The sequence below is a fragment of the Entelurus aequoreus genome, linkage group LG10 (genome assembly GCF_033978785.1).
Source record: "Entelurus aequoreus isolate RoL-2023_Sb linkage group LG10, RoL_Eaeq_v1.1, whole genome shotgun sequence".
Taxonomy (NCBI): Eukaryota; Metazoa; Chordata; class Actinopteri; order Syngnathiformes; family Syngnathidae; genus Entelurus; species Entelurus aequoreus.
This window is the reverse complement of record NC_084740.1, coordinates 58,359,310-58,372,999: the sequence shown is the minus strand read 5'-3', so window position 1 is coordinate 58,372,999 and position 13,690 is coordinate 58,359,310. Positions and strand designations below refer to the sequence as shown.

The following is a 13,690-nucleotide window of genomic DNA, read 5'->3' as shown; positions in this document are numbered from 1 at the left end:
TATCCCTTTTTAAGAGCTATTTACTAGTCATCATGATCTTAATTTTAGCATGAACATTGTATTTTGTCTATTCTGGTTTAAAAATGTTAAAACTAAGAAAATAACTATTCAAATAAGAGAATTATACATTTTCCCCACATTGAACATCTTGTTTAAAGATTTTGCAACATCCCGAGGATGCCTAATTTAAGAAATTGCAAGTTGAATAATGCATTTTTTTGAAACATGTTGCAGGCATCAAATTCCAAATGCGCTGATATTTGCAAAAAATAACAAAGTTTACCAGTTCGAACGTTAAGTATCTTGTCTTTGGAGTCTATTCAATTGAATATAGGTTGAAAAGGATTTTTTTTTATTTACGATTTACCCAACATGCCAACTTCACTGGTTTTGGGTTTTGTAAAAAGGTATTTAAACACTGCAAAAACTGAAATCTAAGTAAGATTAAATATCTCAAATAAGGGTGATATTTGCTTATTTTCTGTCTGATAAGATAATTCTTCTCACTAAGCAGATTTTATGTTAGAGTGTTTTACTTGTTTTAAGTGTTTTGGTCCTAAATAGGGATGTCCGATAATGGCTTTTTGCCGATATCCGATATTCCGATATTGTCCAACTCTTTAATTACCGATACCGATATCAACCGATATATGCAGTCGTGGAATTAACACATTATTATGTCTAATTTGGACAACCAGGTATGGTGAAGATAAGGTACTTTTTAAAAATAATAATAAAATAAGATAACTAAATTAAAAACATTTTCTTGAATAAAAAAGAAAGTAAAACAATATAAAAACAGTTACATAGAAACTAGTAATGAATGAAAATTAGTAAAATTAACTGTTAAATGTTAGTACTATTAGTGGACCCGCAGCACGCACAATCATGTGTGCTTACGGACTGTATCCCTTGCAGACTGTATTGATATATATTGATATATAATGTAGGAACCAGAATATTGATAACAGAAAGAAATGGGGGGAGGGAGCTTTTTTGGGTTGGTGCACTAATTGTAAGTGTATCTTGTGTTTTTTATGTTGATTTAATAATAATAAAAAATAAAAAATAAAATTAAAAAAACCCGATACAGATAATAAAAAAACTGATACCGATAATTTCCGATATTACATTTTAACGCATCCCTATTCCTAAATGATCTCAGTAAGATATTACAGCTTGTTGCTGAGATTTGATGACCTAAATTGAGTAAAACATGCTTGAAACTAGAATATCAACTGTTGCAAAGCTGTGTCATCAACACTCACAAGTATAAAACTACTTTTTTAAAGTAATCATTTCTTACTTCTAAAATGAGAAGAAAAAAAACATGATTTTGACACAAACGTGTCTCCTAATCAAAACAGATGACAGCCAAATGGACTTTGCTGTTTTATTTTCAATGAAACAATAGAAAACACGTACTCATATAGTAGTACAGTTGGCACAGTACAGTAAACGGACAGTTAATATTTCAACATTTAACATGTGACATTTCAAACAATTTTGAACAGAAATAGTTCAAGCACATTCAGGTAAATTCCTCAAAATTACAATTAAAAAAATGATGTACACTACCGTTCAAAAGTTTGGGGTCACCCAAACAATTTTGTGGAATAGCCTTCATTTCTAAGAACAAGAATAGACTGTCGAGTTTCAGATGAAAGTTCTCTTTTTCTGGCCATTTTGAGCGTTTAATTGACCCCATAAATGTGATGCTCCAGAAACTCAATCTGCTCAAAGGAAGGTCAGTTTTGTAGCTTCTGTAACGAGCTAAACTGTTTTCAGATGTGTGAACATGATTGCACAAGGGTTTTCTAATCATCAATTAGCCTTCCGAGCCAATGAGCAAACACATTGTACCATTAGAACACTGGAGTGATAGTTGCTGGAAATGGGCCTCTATACACCTATGTAGATATTGCACCAAAAACCAGACATTTGCAGCTAGAATAGTCATTTACCACATTAGCAATGTATAGAGTGTATTTCTTTAAAGTTAAGACTAGTTTAAAGTTGTCTTCATTGAAAAGTACAGTGCTTTTCCTTCAAAAATAAGGACATTTCAATGTGACCCCAAATTTTTGAACGGTAGTGTATGTATATATGCGCACTAATTGACTGAAAGAGCACGCACTTGGCGCGATGATGTCATGTTATCAATGGGAAAATGCATTTTTAGACAATATGATTTGCCTGAGCGGCGAGGAGACCCTGAGAGTAACAAGCGGTTAATTATTTCAATTTCAATTACTTCAAAGTTATTTTTTAGTATAAGTTTGCTGGTTTCAAGAAATGTAATGCCGAGCGCATATCATTATGTCAAGATAATGGCACTAGCATTTACTTCATTTAAGTTTTTTTTTCTACCAAGAAAAGTGCACTTGTTATTAGTGAGAATATACTTATTTTAAGGTATTTTGGGGTTCATTGAGGTTAGCTAATTTTACTTGTTTTGGAAAGTCTTGACAAGCCGAATTTTCTTGTTCTATTGGCAGATAATTTTGCTTAGTTCAAATAAAATACCCCTAATTTTTGTATTTTTTTTAATTCTTTTTGAACACTGACTTTTTGCAGTGAAATGCTGATGTAACCGGCGAGAGAAATGTCAAACCTCCTCACAAGTGTTCCATTGTGTCCTAAACACAGCATGTTTGGAATGAAAGTTGTTTATTGTGTGGAGGCTTGTCTTAATTCTCGTTAATTTGTTTGGTGTGACACAATCTGATCGGCCAAATCTTCAAGGTTCTTTTTTTCCCCCCTTTCCCTTTCATTACAAGCACTTTAACGAGGCAGCTGCTCGCTCTCAGGATTTGGCTTTTAATTGCTGTGCTTGATGAGTTTAAAGGCCTACTGAAATGATTTTTTTTAAATTTAAACGGGGATAGCAGATCCATTTTATGTGTCATACTAGATCATTTCGCGATATTGCCATATTTTTGCTGAAAGGATTTAGTATAGAACAACAACGATAAAGTTCGCAACTTTTGGTCTCTGATAAAAAAAAGCCTTGCCCCTACCGGAAGTAGCGTGACGTAGTCAGTTGTTCACCTCCTCATATTTTCCTATTGTTTTCAACGCAGCTAGAGCGATTCGGACCGAGAAAGCGACGATTACCCAATTAATTTAAGCGAGGATGAAAGATTCGTGGATGAGGAACGTTAGAGTGACGGACTAGAATGCAGTGAAAGACATATCTTTTTTCGCTCTGACCGTAACTTAGGTACAAGCTGGCTCATTGGATTCCACACTCTTTCCTTTTTCTATTGTGGATCACGGATTTGTATTTTAAACCACCTCGGATACTATATCCTCTTGAAAATGAGAGTCCAGAACGCGAAATGGACATTCACAGTGACTTTTATCTCCACGACAATACATCGGCGAAGCTCTTTAGCTACTGAGCTAACGTGATAGCATCTGTCTCAAATGCAGATAGAAACAAAATAAATAAACCCCTGACTGGAAGGATAGACAGAAGATCAACAATACTATTAAACCATGTACATGTAACTACACGGTTAATAATTCTCAGCCTGGCAAAGCTTAACAATGCTGTTGCTAACAACGCTGAAGCTAATTTAGCAACTTAGCAACCGGACCTCACAGAGCTATAATAAAAACATTAGCGCTCCACCTACGCCAGCCAGCCCTCATCTGCTCATCAACACCCGTGCTCACCTGCGTTCCAGCGATCGACGGCGCGACAAAGGACTTCACCCGTTTACAGATGCGGTTGGCTGCTAGCATCGGCTACGTCTGCTATCCAAGTAAGTCCTCCTTGTTGTGTTGCTACAGCCAGCCGCTAATACACCGATCCCACCTACAACTTTCTTCTTTGCAGTCTCCATTGTTCATTAAACAAATTGCAAAAGATTCACCAACACAGATGTCCAGAATACTGTGGAATTATGAAATGAAAACAGAGCTATTTTGTATTGTTTTCAATGGCGTACCGATACTCCTGTTTCACTGGCTACGTCACGCGCATACGTCATCATCCAAAGGCGTTTTCAACCGGAAGTTTAGCGGGAAATTTAAAATGGCACTTTATAAGTTAACCCGGCCGTATTGGCATGTGTTGCAATGTTAAGATTTCATCATTGATATATAAACTATCAGACTGCGTGGTCGCTAGTAGTGGCTTTCAGTAGGCCTTTAAATAACCTGACATGACGATGGTCAAACCCTTTTGGAAGTGCATTTTTTGGTTTGAGGCTAGCTAGGTAGTATGGTTCCTGTTCAAGTCTGTCTTTTTCTTTTTTTTCCCACCTAGCTGAAAGTGCTTAACCATAAAAGGAGCTCTGGTCAAACCTACTCACATGAGAAAGACTTTGTACTAACTTGCAGCTCAGCTAATGCCTTCATCTGCTTATCTAAACAAGCCCTGCAAAAGCCTCGATAACTTGAAATCGTCTTAATTACTCCTAAAAGGTGCATAGTGCATTTTCACACACTGTCCAGAAAGGACACATCATGAGCGACTGTTATCTTCCCCTGCACCAAAACAAGAGTGGAAACAGAGATTAACTGCAATTAGTGTTGCGTGACCTTGCCCCCAACCGGAGTGCAGTCATGTCTTATAACAGGGCGCCTTCCAAAAGAATGCCTGCTTCCAATTCTCTCAATTATGCAAATGCAGGTTGAAATCAAAGTAACTGGAAATAGGGGGGGGGGGGGTGTAAGAGGAGGGGTTTGCATGTTTTCCAAAAAAAAAAAAAGTCTCGAAGCAACAACTGTCCACGCACAAACAAAAATAATCTTGCTGCCGGGGACCACGCAAAGAAAAAGAGTTTGGACAAATTGGGAGATTAGGGGCCGCTTATCAGAGTAGATTTATTGTGCCTTGTTCGAGGCCATGGTGAAAATGCCCTGCGGGCTTGGGGAAGGGGGTCATGGGACTCCCAAAAGGATTACCTTGAACTGGAGTCATGAGACCGAGGCGAACAAAGAGCCTGCTCACATGCTCATCATATTAGCCGGCCCTCATAAAGTGAACAAGTGTCATGTCCTGTGGGATTCAGTCAGGCTGCAGCAGCAGCAGCAGCAGCAGCAGCAGCTCGCTGGCCAGCACGTCTTGAGAGGCAACTCTGCACGCTGGGACCCACCTTTCTATGTAAGTGGAGCTACTGCTAAACTTTGTATTTCAATCTTTTTCATGGTCCATTTATGGCAAAACTCGTAGAAGGTGAAACGTAGCTAGAAAGTGAATTAATGTGTGGGTGAGCGACAGGTTTTATACACACCACACAAACTATTGCAATCTTTTCTTTTAAATACTAATTAAAATTCAAATTAAATTGAAAAATACAATAGTTTTTATTTTTTTGTTTAATTATTTAATGTTTCATAATTTTTGTAATTAAAATCGTTTTTGTATTTTTTTTATTAGGTACTTATTAGATATGTATTACATTATTTATTGCAATATACCACAATGCAATATATTTATTTATTTTTGTAGTCCATTGAACATCAATTATGAGGCATTAACTATAACAAATGTTCTCTCAATTAGAACAAAAAAAAAATATTGTTATTATTAGCCTAGTAGAATGATAAAGTCTACTTTTAGTGCCTGAAGCCTGGAGACAGAACAATAGCAACACTGTGTTACTGTTACAGATGTTGTTTTTCTAGTACATTGAACATATTATGAGGCATTAACTATAAAAAAATGTCTCTTAATTAAAACAAAAAAACAATATTGTAGTTATTAGCCTAGTAGAATGATAAAGTCTGAAGTCTGGAGACAGAACAGTAGCAACATTGTGTTATTGTTACAGACATCTTGTGATTCCTGATAATAATGTTTTTCTAGTACATTAAACATATTATTATGATTCATAAACAATAACAAATGCTCTCTTAGTTAAAACGGGAAAAAAAACATGATTATTTTTAGACAGTTGAATGATGAAGTCTACTTTCGAACCCCGAAGGCCTGGAGACAGATTAGTAGCAACACTGTGTTATTGTTACAGACATTGCTTTTCTAGTGCATTGAACATATTATTATGAGGCATAAACTACAACAAATTTTCTCTCAATTAAAACAAAAAAAACAATAGTTACTATTAGACTAGTAGAATGATGAAGTCTACTTTTAGTGCCTGAAGCCTGGAGACAGAACAGTAGCAACAGTGTGTTATTGTTACAGATTTCTATTGATTCCTGATAATAATGCTTTTCTAGTACATTGAACATATTATTATGATGCATAAACAATAAGAAATGTTCTCTCAATTAAAACAAAAAGCAATATAGTTATTATTAGACTAGTAGAAAGATAAAGTCTACTTTTAGTGCCTGAAGCCTGGAGACAGAACAGTAGCAACATTGTGTTATTGTTACAGACGTTGCTTTTCTAGTACATTGAACATATTGTTATGATGTATAAACAATAACAAATGCTCTCTCAGTTAAAACGAGAAAAAAAAACATGATTATTTTTAAACAGTTGAGTGATGAAGTCTACTTTCGGACCCTGAAGGCCTGGAAGCAGAACAATAGCAAGACTGTGTTGTTATTGCAGACGTCTTGTGATTCCCGATCATAGGACGTCCGTAAAGAATCAATCCGTGGTGTTTTTTAGTCACACTCGCATCTTGCTCAAAAGGATTTTGTTCGGTAAATACGTTCCAAGCTAATGAAGCAAAAAGAATGTCCCTGTTTTTCCAGTGTTTTTACAGCCACCGCCAAGGCTTTTCCTGGAAAGCTGAGTTCCCATCGCTCTACTTTTAATTAGTCATTCACGCTCCACAATGGCCGGCGCACAAACTTTGCTTTCAACTCAGGTTATTTTCTGATCCGAGCTTGGAAACACATCAAACGGGGGAGCAATCGGAAGCCGTTTTTGGACACAGTGAGCGGCCGACTGCTATTGGGTGGCGATGACTCCCGGGTGGCGGCTTCTACTGAGACACTGACACAAACACTTTGTCTTCCTTTTTCTCTCTGTCAGGCCCAGCGAGCTTGGATCGAGAGGACGTTTCTGAAGAGAGAATGTGTTCACATCTTCCCTACCAAGGACCCCACCAGGTAATTGTGGTCTTCTAAAGATGTGTTACAAGCTTTTTACCTACTTTGTCCATAAAAGCATACAGTGATTTACTATGCAAACTTTAAAAACATTCCTAACAGTTATCACTATTTTCTATTAATAGTTGCATTTACTTTTTTTTTTTATCTAGACCAGTATATACCCTAATCTTAATTATGGGTTCTATAATTGGTTGTACATATGCCTTCCCCAATCCATGGGGATATTAGCACCAGATTACAGGACATCCCCAGAATGTACCTACAAACCAGACTATCCCAAAATACACCTTAACGTTTACCACGGTTTAAAAACTAGACTATCCCAAAATGTTTCTAGGAATGTTCTCATTTATCCAAGTCCGTGTATTCTCAGGGCATTCAATCGTCGTTGGCATTGACAGTAGGATTGTTCTTTTGCATCTCAACAGTTGTTTTTCTCACTACAATAGGGCAAAACCATTCTTGCCCTGGCACAGGGTCCTTGTGTTGGAGTATAAATAGTTGGGGTTTTGGCACCAGCTGTAACTAGATCTGACCAATCTAAGTCTTTAAGACTAGATCTGACCAATCTGAGTCTAAGACTAGATCTGACCAATCTAAGTCTAAGACTAGATCTGACCAATCTAAGTCTAAGACTAGATCTGACCAATCTAAGTCTTTAAGACTAGATCTGACCAATCTGAGTCTTTAAGATTAGATCTGACCAATCTAAGTCTTTAAGTCTAGATCTGACCAATCTAAGTCTTTAAGACTAGATCTGACCAATCTGTGTCTAAGACTAGATCTGACCAATCTAAGTCTTTAAGACTAGATTTGACCAATCTGTGTCTAAGACTAGATCTGACCAATCTAAGTATATGAGCATGAACTGATGAAGCCTACTCGGGTGAGAGGCAAAACCTCTTCTAAGACAAACCAAACAGTCCAGTTGCGATCGATTGAATTCCCGGAGAATATCCCAAAACACTGTAACACTAACCCTCTGGTAATATGTACAATACAGTATTATATATGGTGTTTACTAAACTGGCTCAAAATATACCATATGGTTCGATTAGCCTTGCATATACCTTAACTTCAGGTTCTGACTCCACCCCTAACCCTGGGGTCTAACCTGGACTGACCCAGAATGTACCATCAGCCTAACCAATGTGTGCATGTATACTTAACTAGCCCAGATTATACAAGTATAACAATCGGACAACACCCTTTATTTAACCTAATTGTACGGGTAAGAACTAGACAAAATTTAACTTGGGATCTAAACCAGACTAGCCTATCAATCAATCAGAGTTTATTTATATAGCCCTTAATCACAAATGTCTCGAAGGGCTACTAGAATTTTCCCCTAACCCAGTTTGTAGCTTGAACTATCCCAGAATGCACCTAACCTAAAGAGGTAACATCTCACAAATACCTGGGGTGTAAAGTCTGACCATGAACATCCCTTAACCTCAGGGTACATTATACAAGTCCATAATAGAACTTCTATATAACTCTTACGTAACCATGCGGTATAAACTGTCCAATAGCCAAACGTACCCTGAAACCAGTCTTAACGCCACTGTTCAACTAGGCTAGCCCAGAATATGTCCGTACCCTGGATCTGAATGATGCCCAGTAGCAAACTGTAAGGAGACAAGACAACATTGTGTCTTCCAATCTGACTGAGCGCTCTTCTTCTCCTCAGATGTGCATGTGGTCAGCTGACTACACAACACGTGGCCATCCCGCCCGGCGCCAACTCTCTGGAGGAGGCTCACCAGCTAGTCCAGATCGACACCCCGAAGGACAAATGGAGCTTGATCAAGCACACGAGGACATACCCCACGGACGCCTTCGGTGTGATCGAGTTCCAGGGCGGAGGGTTCATCAACAAGGCCATGGTGAGGGAGGAAGTTGCTCACACAGAACAAACACAACAGGGTTTCCCACACATTCATTTTTTTGTGGCGGCCCGCCACGAAATAATTACGTCCGCCACAAATTTTTAAAAAAATTTAAATTTTTATTTTATTTTATTTTATTTTTTTTATTTTTTTTTGTCCTCTCCAGCTTCTCAGGCAAATCATATAGTTGATGTAGATGTCCATATCGGCTGTTCAGATTTACTTTACAAAAGAGAAGTGTAGGATACTTCTCTTGTTGCCTTATTTGTATTTGACTTTATTAAATGTATTTATATTAGAAACACAACATGTGTATATAACAAAGGGTGCAAAGTCTGCAGGCAGTAGGAAACACATGGTTAAGTGTAGGGAGTAAAACTGATGGCAGTCTAAAGTTCAAGATTTTTGGAGCTCTTTGTTCAGTGGATCAGATGTTTGATGAAGCTCTGTGTCTATCTACCACCACTACTGTTTTCTGTTTATTTGTTACTGACTGTGGCAGGACACCTCTGCCTCTGTTTCACTTTATGTTGCTGGTAAATAATATGGTTGTGGTAGTAGGCTAAAGTGAAATTATTTAATATGCACTAATTAAAGGGGCAGAGCTTTAAGAGACATTTTAGCTTTTATATTTTATAAGATATATTTTTTGTAAGAACCACAATTAATAAATATATTTCAGTGAATAACTTATTGTTCAAATCTGTATATAAATACGTACATAACGTGTTGTAATTATATTGTAAAATGGATGGATGGATGGACGTTTAAAACAAAACTGTTATTATTAATTAGTAAGTATACATTTTTTGAACCTTTTTAGGGAAAATCATATCATTGTAGTACATTATGCAAATTACTCGATGATGTCATGGTGACCACGCCCATAGCCACGCCCCCACAGCCACGGGTATCTTGACAGTTTGTGGGAAACACTGCACAATGATGGTTGTTGATGGAATCGAACCCTAACCCCCCCACCCGAATGTTTCCCATGCCAGTACATCCGTGCCTCCTTCGACACAAAACCCGACAACCTGCTGCATCTGATGGTGAAGGACTGGCAGTTGGAGCTGCCCACCTTGCTCATCTCCGTGCACGGGGGCCTCCAGAACTTCGACCTGCAGCCCAAACTCAAGCAGGTTTTCGGCAAAGGCCTGATTAAAGCCGCCGTCACCACGGGCGCTTGGATCTTCACTGGCGGGGTCAACACCGGTGAGGGATCATTTGTTTCCTGTCGACTTCACAAATAACTCTTAGTGACATTAGAAGATTACCCCTGCGTTCATTACATAATGCTTCTTCCTCGGCCCATTGTGCCAGGCACTCTAATTACGGCACAATTCATCATATGTGCTGAGCTGTGGGGCGTTTGGGTGCGAGTAGTCCGCCTGAACTGTTCCTAACTGATCACTCCATCACATCCACGCAAACATTCAAGCCTAACATACCGTATTTTCCGGACCATAGGGCGCACCGGATTAAAAGGTATAAGTAATGGTGGTTCTTTGGTCAAAATGTTGCATAAATGATGTTTTATAGATCATCTTCAAGTCGCTTTCTGACAGTCGCTTCAGAATGCACTGTTTTGTGGGCGGTCTTATTTACGTGCCTCCACTTTGACAGCGTCTTCTCCCCGTCATCTTTGTTGTAGCGGTGTAGCGTGCAAGGACGGGAGTGGAAGGAGTGTCAAAAGATGGCGCTAACTGTTTTAATGACATCCATTCCATCTATTTATTTTCTTACACTTATCCGAGGTGGGGTCGCGGGGGCAGCAGCCTAAGCAGAGAAGCCCAGACTTCCCTCTCCCCAGCCACTTCGTCCAGCTCCTCCCGGGGGATCCCGAGGCGTTCCCAGGCCAGCCGGGAGACATAGTCTTCCCAGCGTGTCCTGGGTCTTCCCCCGTGGCCTCCTGCCGGTCAGACGTGCCCTAAACACCTCCCTAGGGAGGCGTTCGGGTGGCATCCTGAGCAGATGCCTGAACCACCTCATCTGGCTCCTCTCCATGTGGAGGAGCAGCGGCTTTACTCTGAGTTCCTCCCGGATGACAGAGCTTCTCACCCTATTTATAAGGGGAGGAAACTCATTTGGGCCGCTTGTACCCGTGATCTTGTCCTTTCGGTCATCACCCAAAGCTCATGACCATAGGTGAGGATGGGAACGTAGATCGACCGGTAAATTGAGAGCTTTGCCTTCCGGCTCAGCTCCTTCTTCACCACAACGGATCGATACAGCGTCCGCATTACTGAAGACGCCGCACCGATCCGCCTGTCGATCTCACCATCCACTCTTCAAGACTCCGGGGTACTTGAACTCCTCCACTTGGGGCAAGATCTCTTCCCCAACCCGGAGATGGCACTCCACCCTTTCCCGGGCGAGAACCGTGGACTCGGACTTGGAGGTGCTGATTCTCATCCCAGTCGCTTCACACTCGGCTGCGAACCGATCCAGTGAGAGCTGACATTCAGACTTTACTTCAATCGATAACGGAGCAGCGTCTCCTCATCCGTGGCTCACTAGTGCAACAACAACGCCGGAAATGTGTCCCGTGCAAAAAACGTCCCACCGGAACCCTTTGATAACTAAAGTTCCTCGGGTGAATAATGTAAACTCACTACACCGGTATGTTTTAGCGCTTTGATAGCTATTTTACTGACAGATATAAGTAAGAACTTTACACTACTTTATATTAGAAATGGCAACAGCGGAGGATGAATGCCACATAAGAAGATAGAGAAAAATAAGAAGCTTATGACTACGGCGTCGTCACGGACTACAAAGGCAGACCTGCGCAAATTTTCAGTACTTATGCAGATCCCAAATACCCATCAGCAAGTACCAGAAGGTAAGAAAAGTTGGTTTTGCATAATATTGCGAAACAGAACGCCGGATAATATTTCTGTTAATAGGTGCCATTTTGCAGTCCTTATACACACACCATAATAATACTCATATGTTCAATGCGCCGACAATCCATCAAGCGGTGCGGCTTCATAGCTTACCAAAGTCGTACTAAAAACATTTTGACAGATTTTTGAGTGCCGTGTGTAATGTTCTATATTCTCAATGGAACATTTAAAGTTTTGGTGTTGTTTACTAACGTAATACAAGGGGTGGCATGGCGTAGTGCAGTGTTTTTCAACCTTTTTTGAGCCTGGGCACATTTTGTTCATAAAATAAAATAGGAAGGCACACCACCGGCAGAAAAGGTTAAAAAATGAAACTCCACCAGGTTGTCATGCCTTATTTTGAGTTTGTTGTTGTTTCGTGTGTATAGTGCTTTAGTTTCTGTCTTGCGCTGTTAATTTGGTGACCCTTCCTGTTTTGTTGGTGTTCTCCTGTAGCAGCGTCACGCCTTCCTTTGAGTTCCAATGCCCGCACCTGCTTTGTTTTGGCAATCAAGACTATTTAAGTTGTGCGTACACTATCCTTCTTTGTGGGGACACTGTTGATTGTCATGTCATGTCACGTACGGACGTACTTTGTGGACGCCGTCTCCGCTCCACACGCTGTAAGTTTTTGCTGTCGTCCAGCATTCTGTTTTTGTTTACTTTGTAGCCAGTTCAGTTTTACTTTTGTTTTGCATAGCCATCCCTATGTTTCAGTGCCTTTTGTTCATTTTTGGTTTAAGCATTACATACCTTTTACATACCAAAAAAGGTTGAAAAACACTGCACTAGACCAGGGGTCGGCAACCCAAAAATGTTGAAAGAGCCATATTGGACCAAAAATACAAAAACAAATCTGGAGCCGCAAAAATTAAAAGCCATATTACATACAGATAGTGTGTCATGAGATATAAATTGAATTAAGATGACTTAAAGTAAACTAAATTACCTCAAATATACCTACAAATGAGGCATGATGATGCAATATGTACATATAGCTAGCCTAAATAGCATGTTAGCATCGATTAGCTTGCAGTCATGCAGTGACCAAATATGTCTGATTAGCACTCCACACAAGTCAATAACATCAACAAAACTCACCTTTGTGCATTCATGCACAACGTTTAAAGTTTGGTGGACAAAATGAGACAAAAAAAGAAGTGGCATAAAACACGTCCTAGAAAGTCGGAGAAAGTTATACATGTAAACAAACTAAGGTGAGTTCAAGGACCGCCAAAATTAGTAGGACAAAACGGTGCTCGCCAAATACTCGAATCAGTGAGGCATGTTTAATATAAACAGTGGGATTTATAACAATTAGGGAGGTTTGTGTCATGTTTGTCCTCCTACAGAAACCATATTAAAACCAAAAATATATATTTTTTCCCCTCATCTTTTTCCATTTTTCATACATTTATGAAAAAGCTCCAGAGAGCCACTGGGCCGGCGCTAAAGAGCCGCATGCGGCTCTAGAGCCGCGGGTTGCCGACCCCTGCACTAGACAATGGCACATTATTATAATTATTGATTTGCAAAAAATATTTTTTGGCCCAATTAGGTGAAGTTGCATAATTTCCCACGGCACACTAGACAATATCTCACGGCACGCGGCACAGTGGTTGAAAAACACTGGCGTAGTGGGTAGAGCAGCCGTGCCAGAAACCTGAGGGTTGCATGTTCGCTCCGCGCCTCTTACCATCCAAATCGCTGCCGTTGTGTCCTTGGGCAGGACACTTCACCCTTGCCCCCGGTGCCGCTCACACTGGTGAATGAAGGATGAATGATGGGTGGTGGTCGTAGGGGCCGTAAGCGCAAACTGGCAGCCACGCTTCCGTCAGTCTACCCCAGGGCAGCTGTGGCTACGAAAGT

The 13,690-nt window shown here is 39.9% G+C and overlaps 1 protein-coding gene across 2 annotated transcripts in view; it reads left to right on the top strand.

Moving 5' to 3' along the window:
* The first annotated feature begins 4,979 nt into the window (after positions 1-4,979).
* Positions 4,980-13,690, top strand: part of LOC133658843 (transient receptor potential cation channel subfamily M member 1-like) — a 96,390-nt gene continuing 87,679 nt past the window's right edge. For both annotated transcript variants that reach the window (XM_062061298.1, XM_062061297.1), the window contains exons 1-4: positions 4,980-5,116; positions 6,965-7,041; positions 8,735-8,930; positions 9,935-10,148. In XM_062061298.1, the coding sequence (XP_061917282.1) occupies positions 8,928-8,930; positions 9,935-10,148 (217 nt within the window). In that variant the 5' untranslated portion in view covers positions 4,980-5,116; positions 6,965-7,041; positions 8,735-8,927. The remainder of the gene's footprint in view (positions 5,117-6,964; positions 7,042-8,734; positions 8,931-9,934; positions 10,149-13,690) is intronic.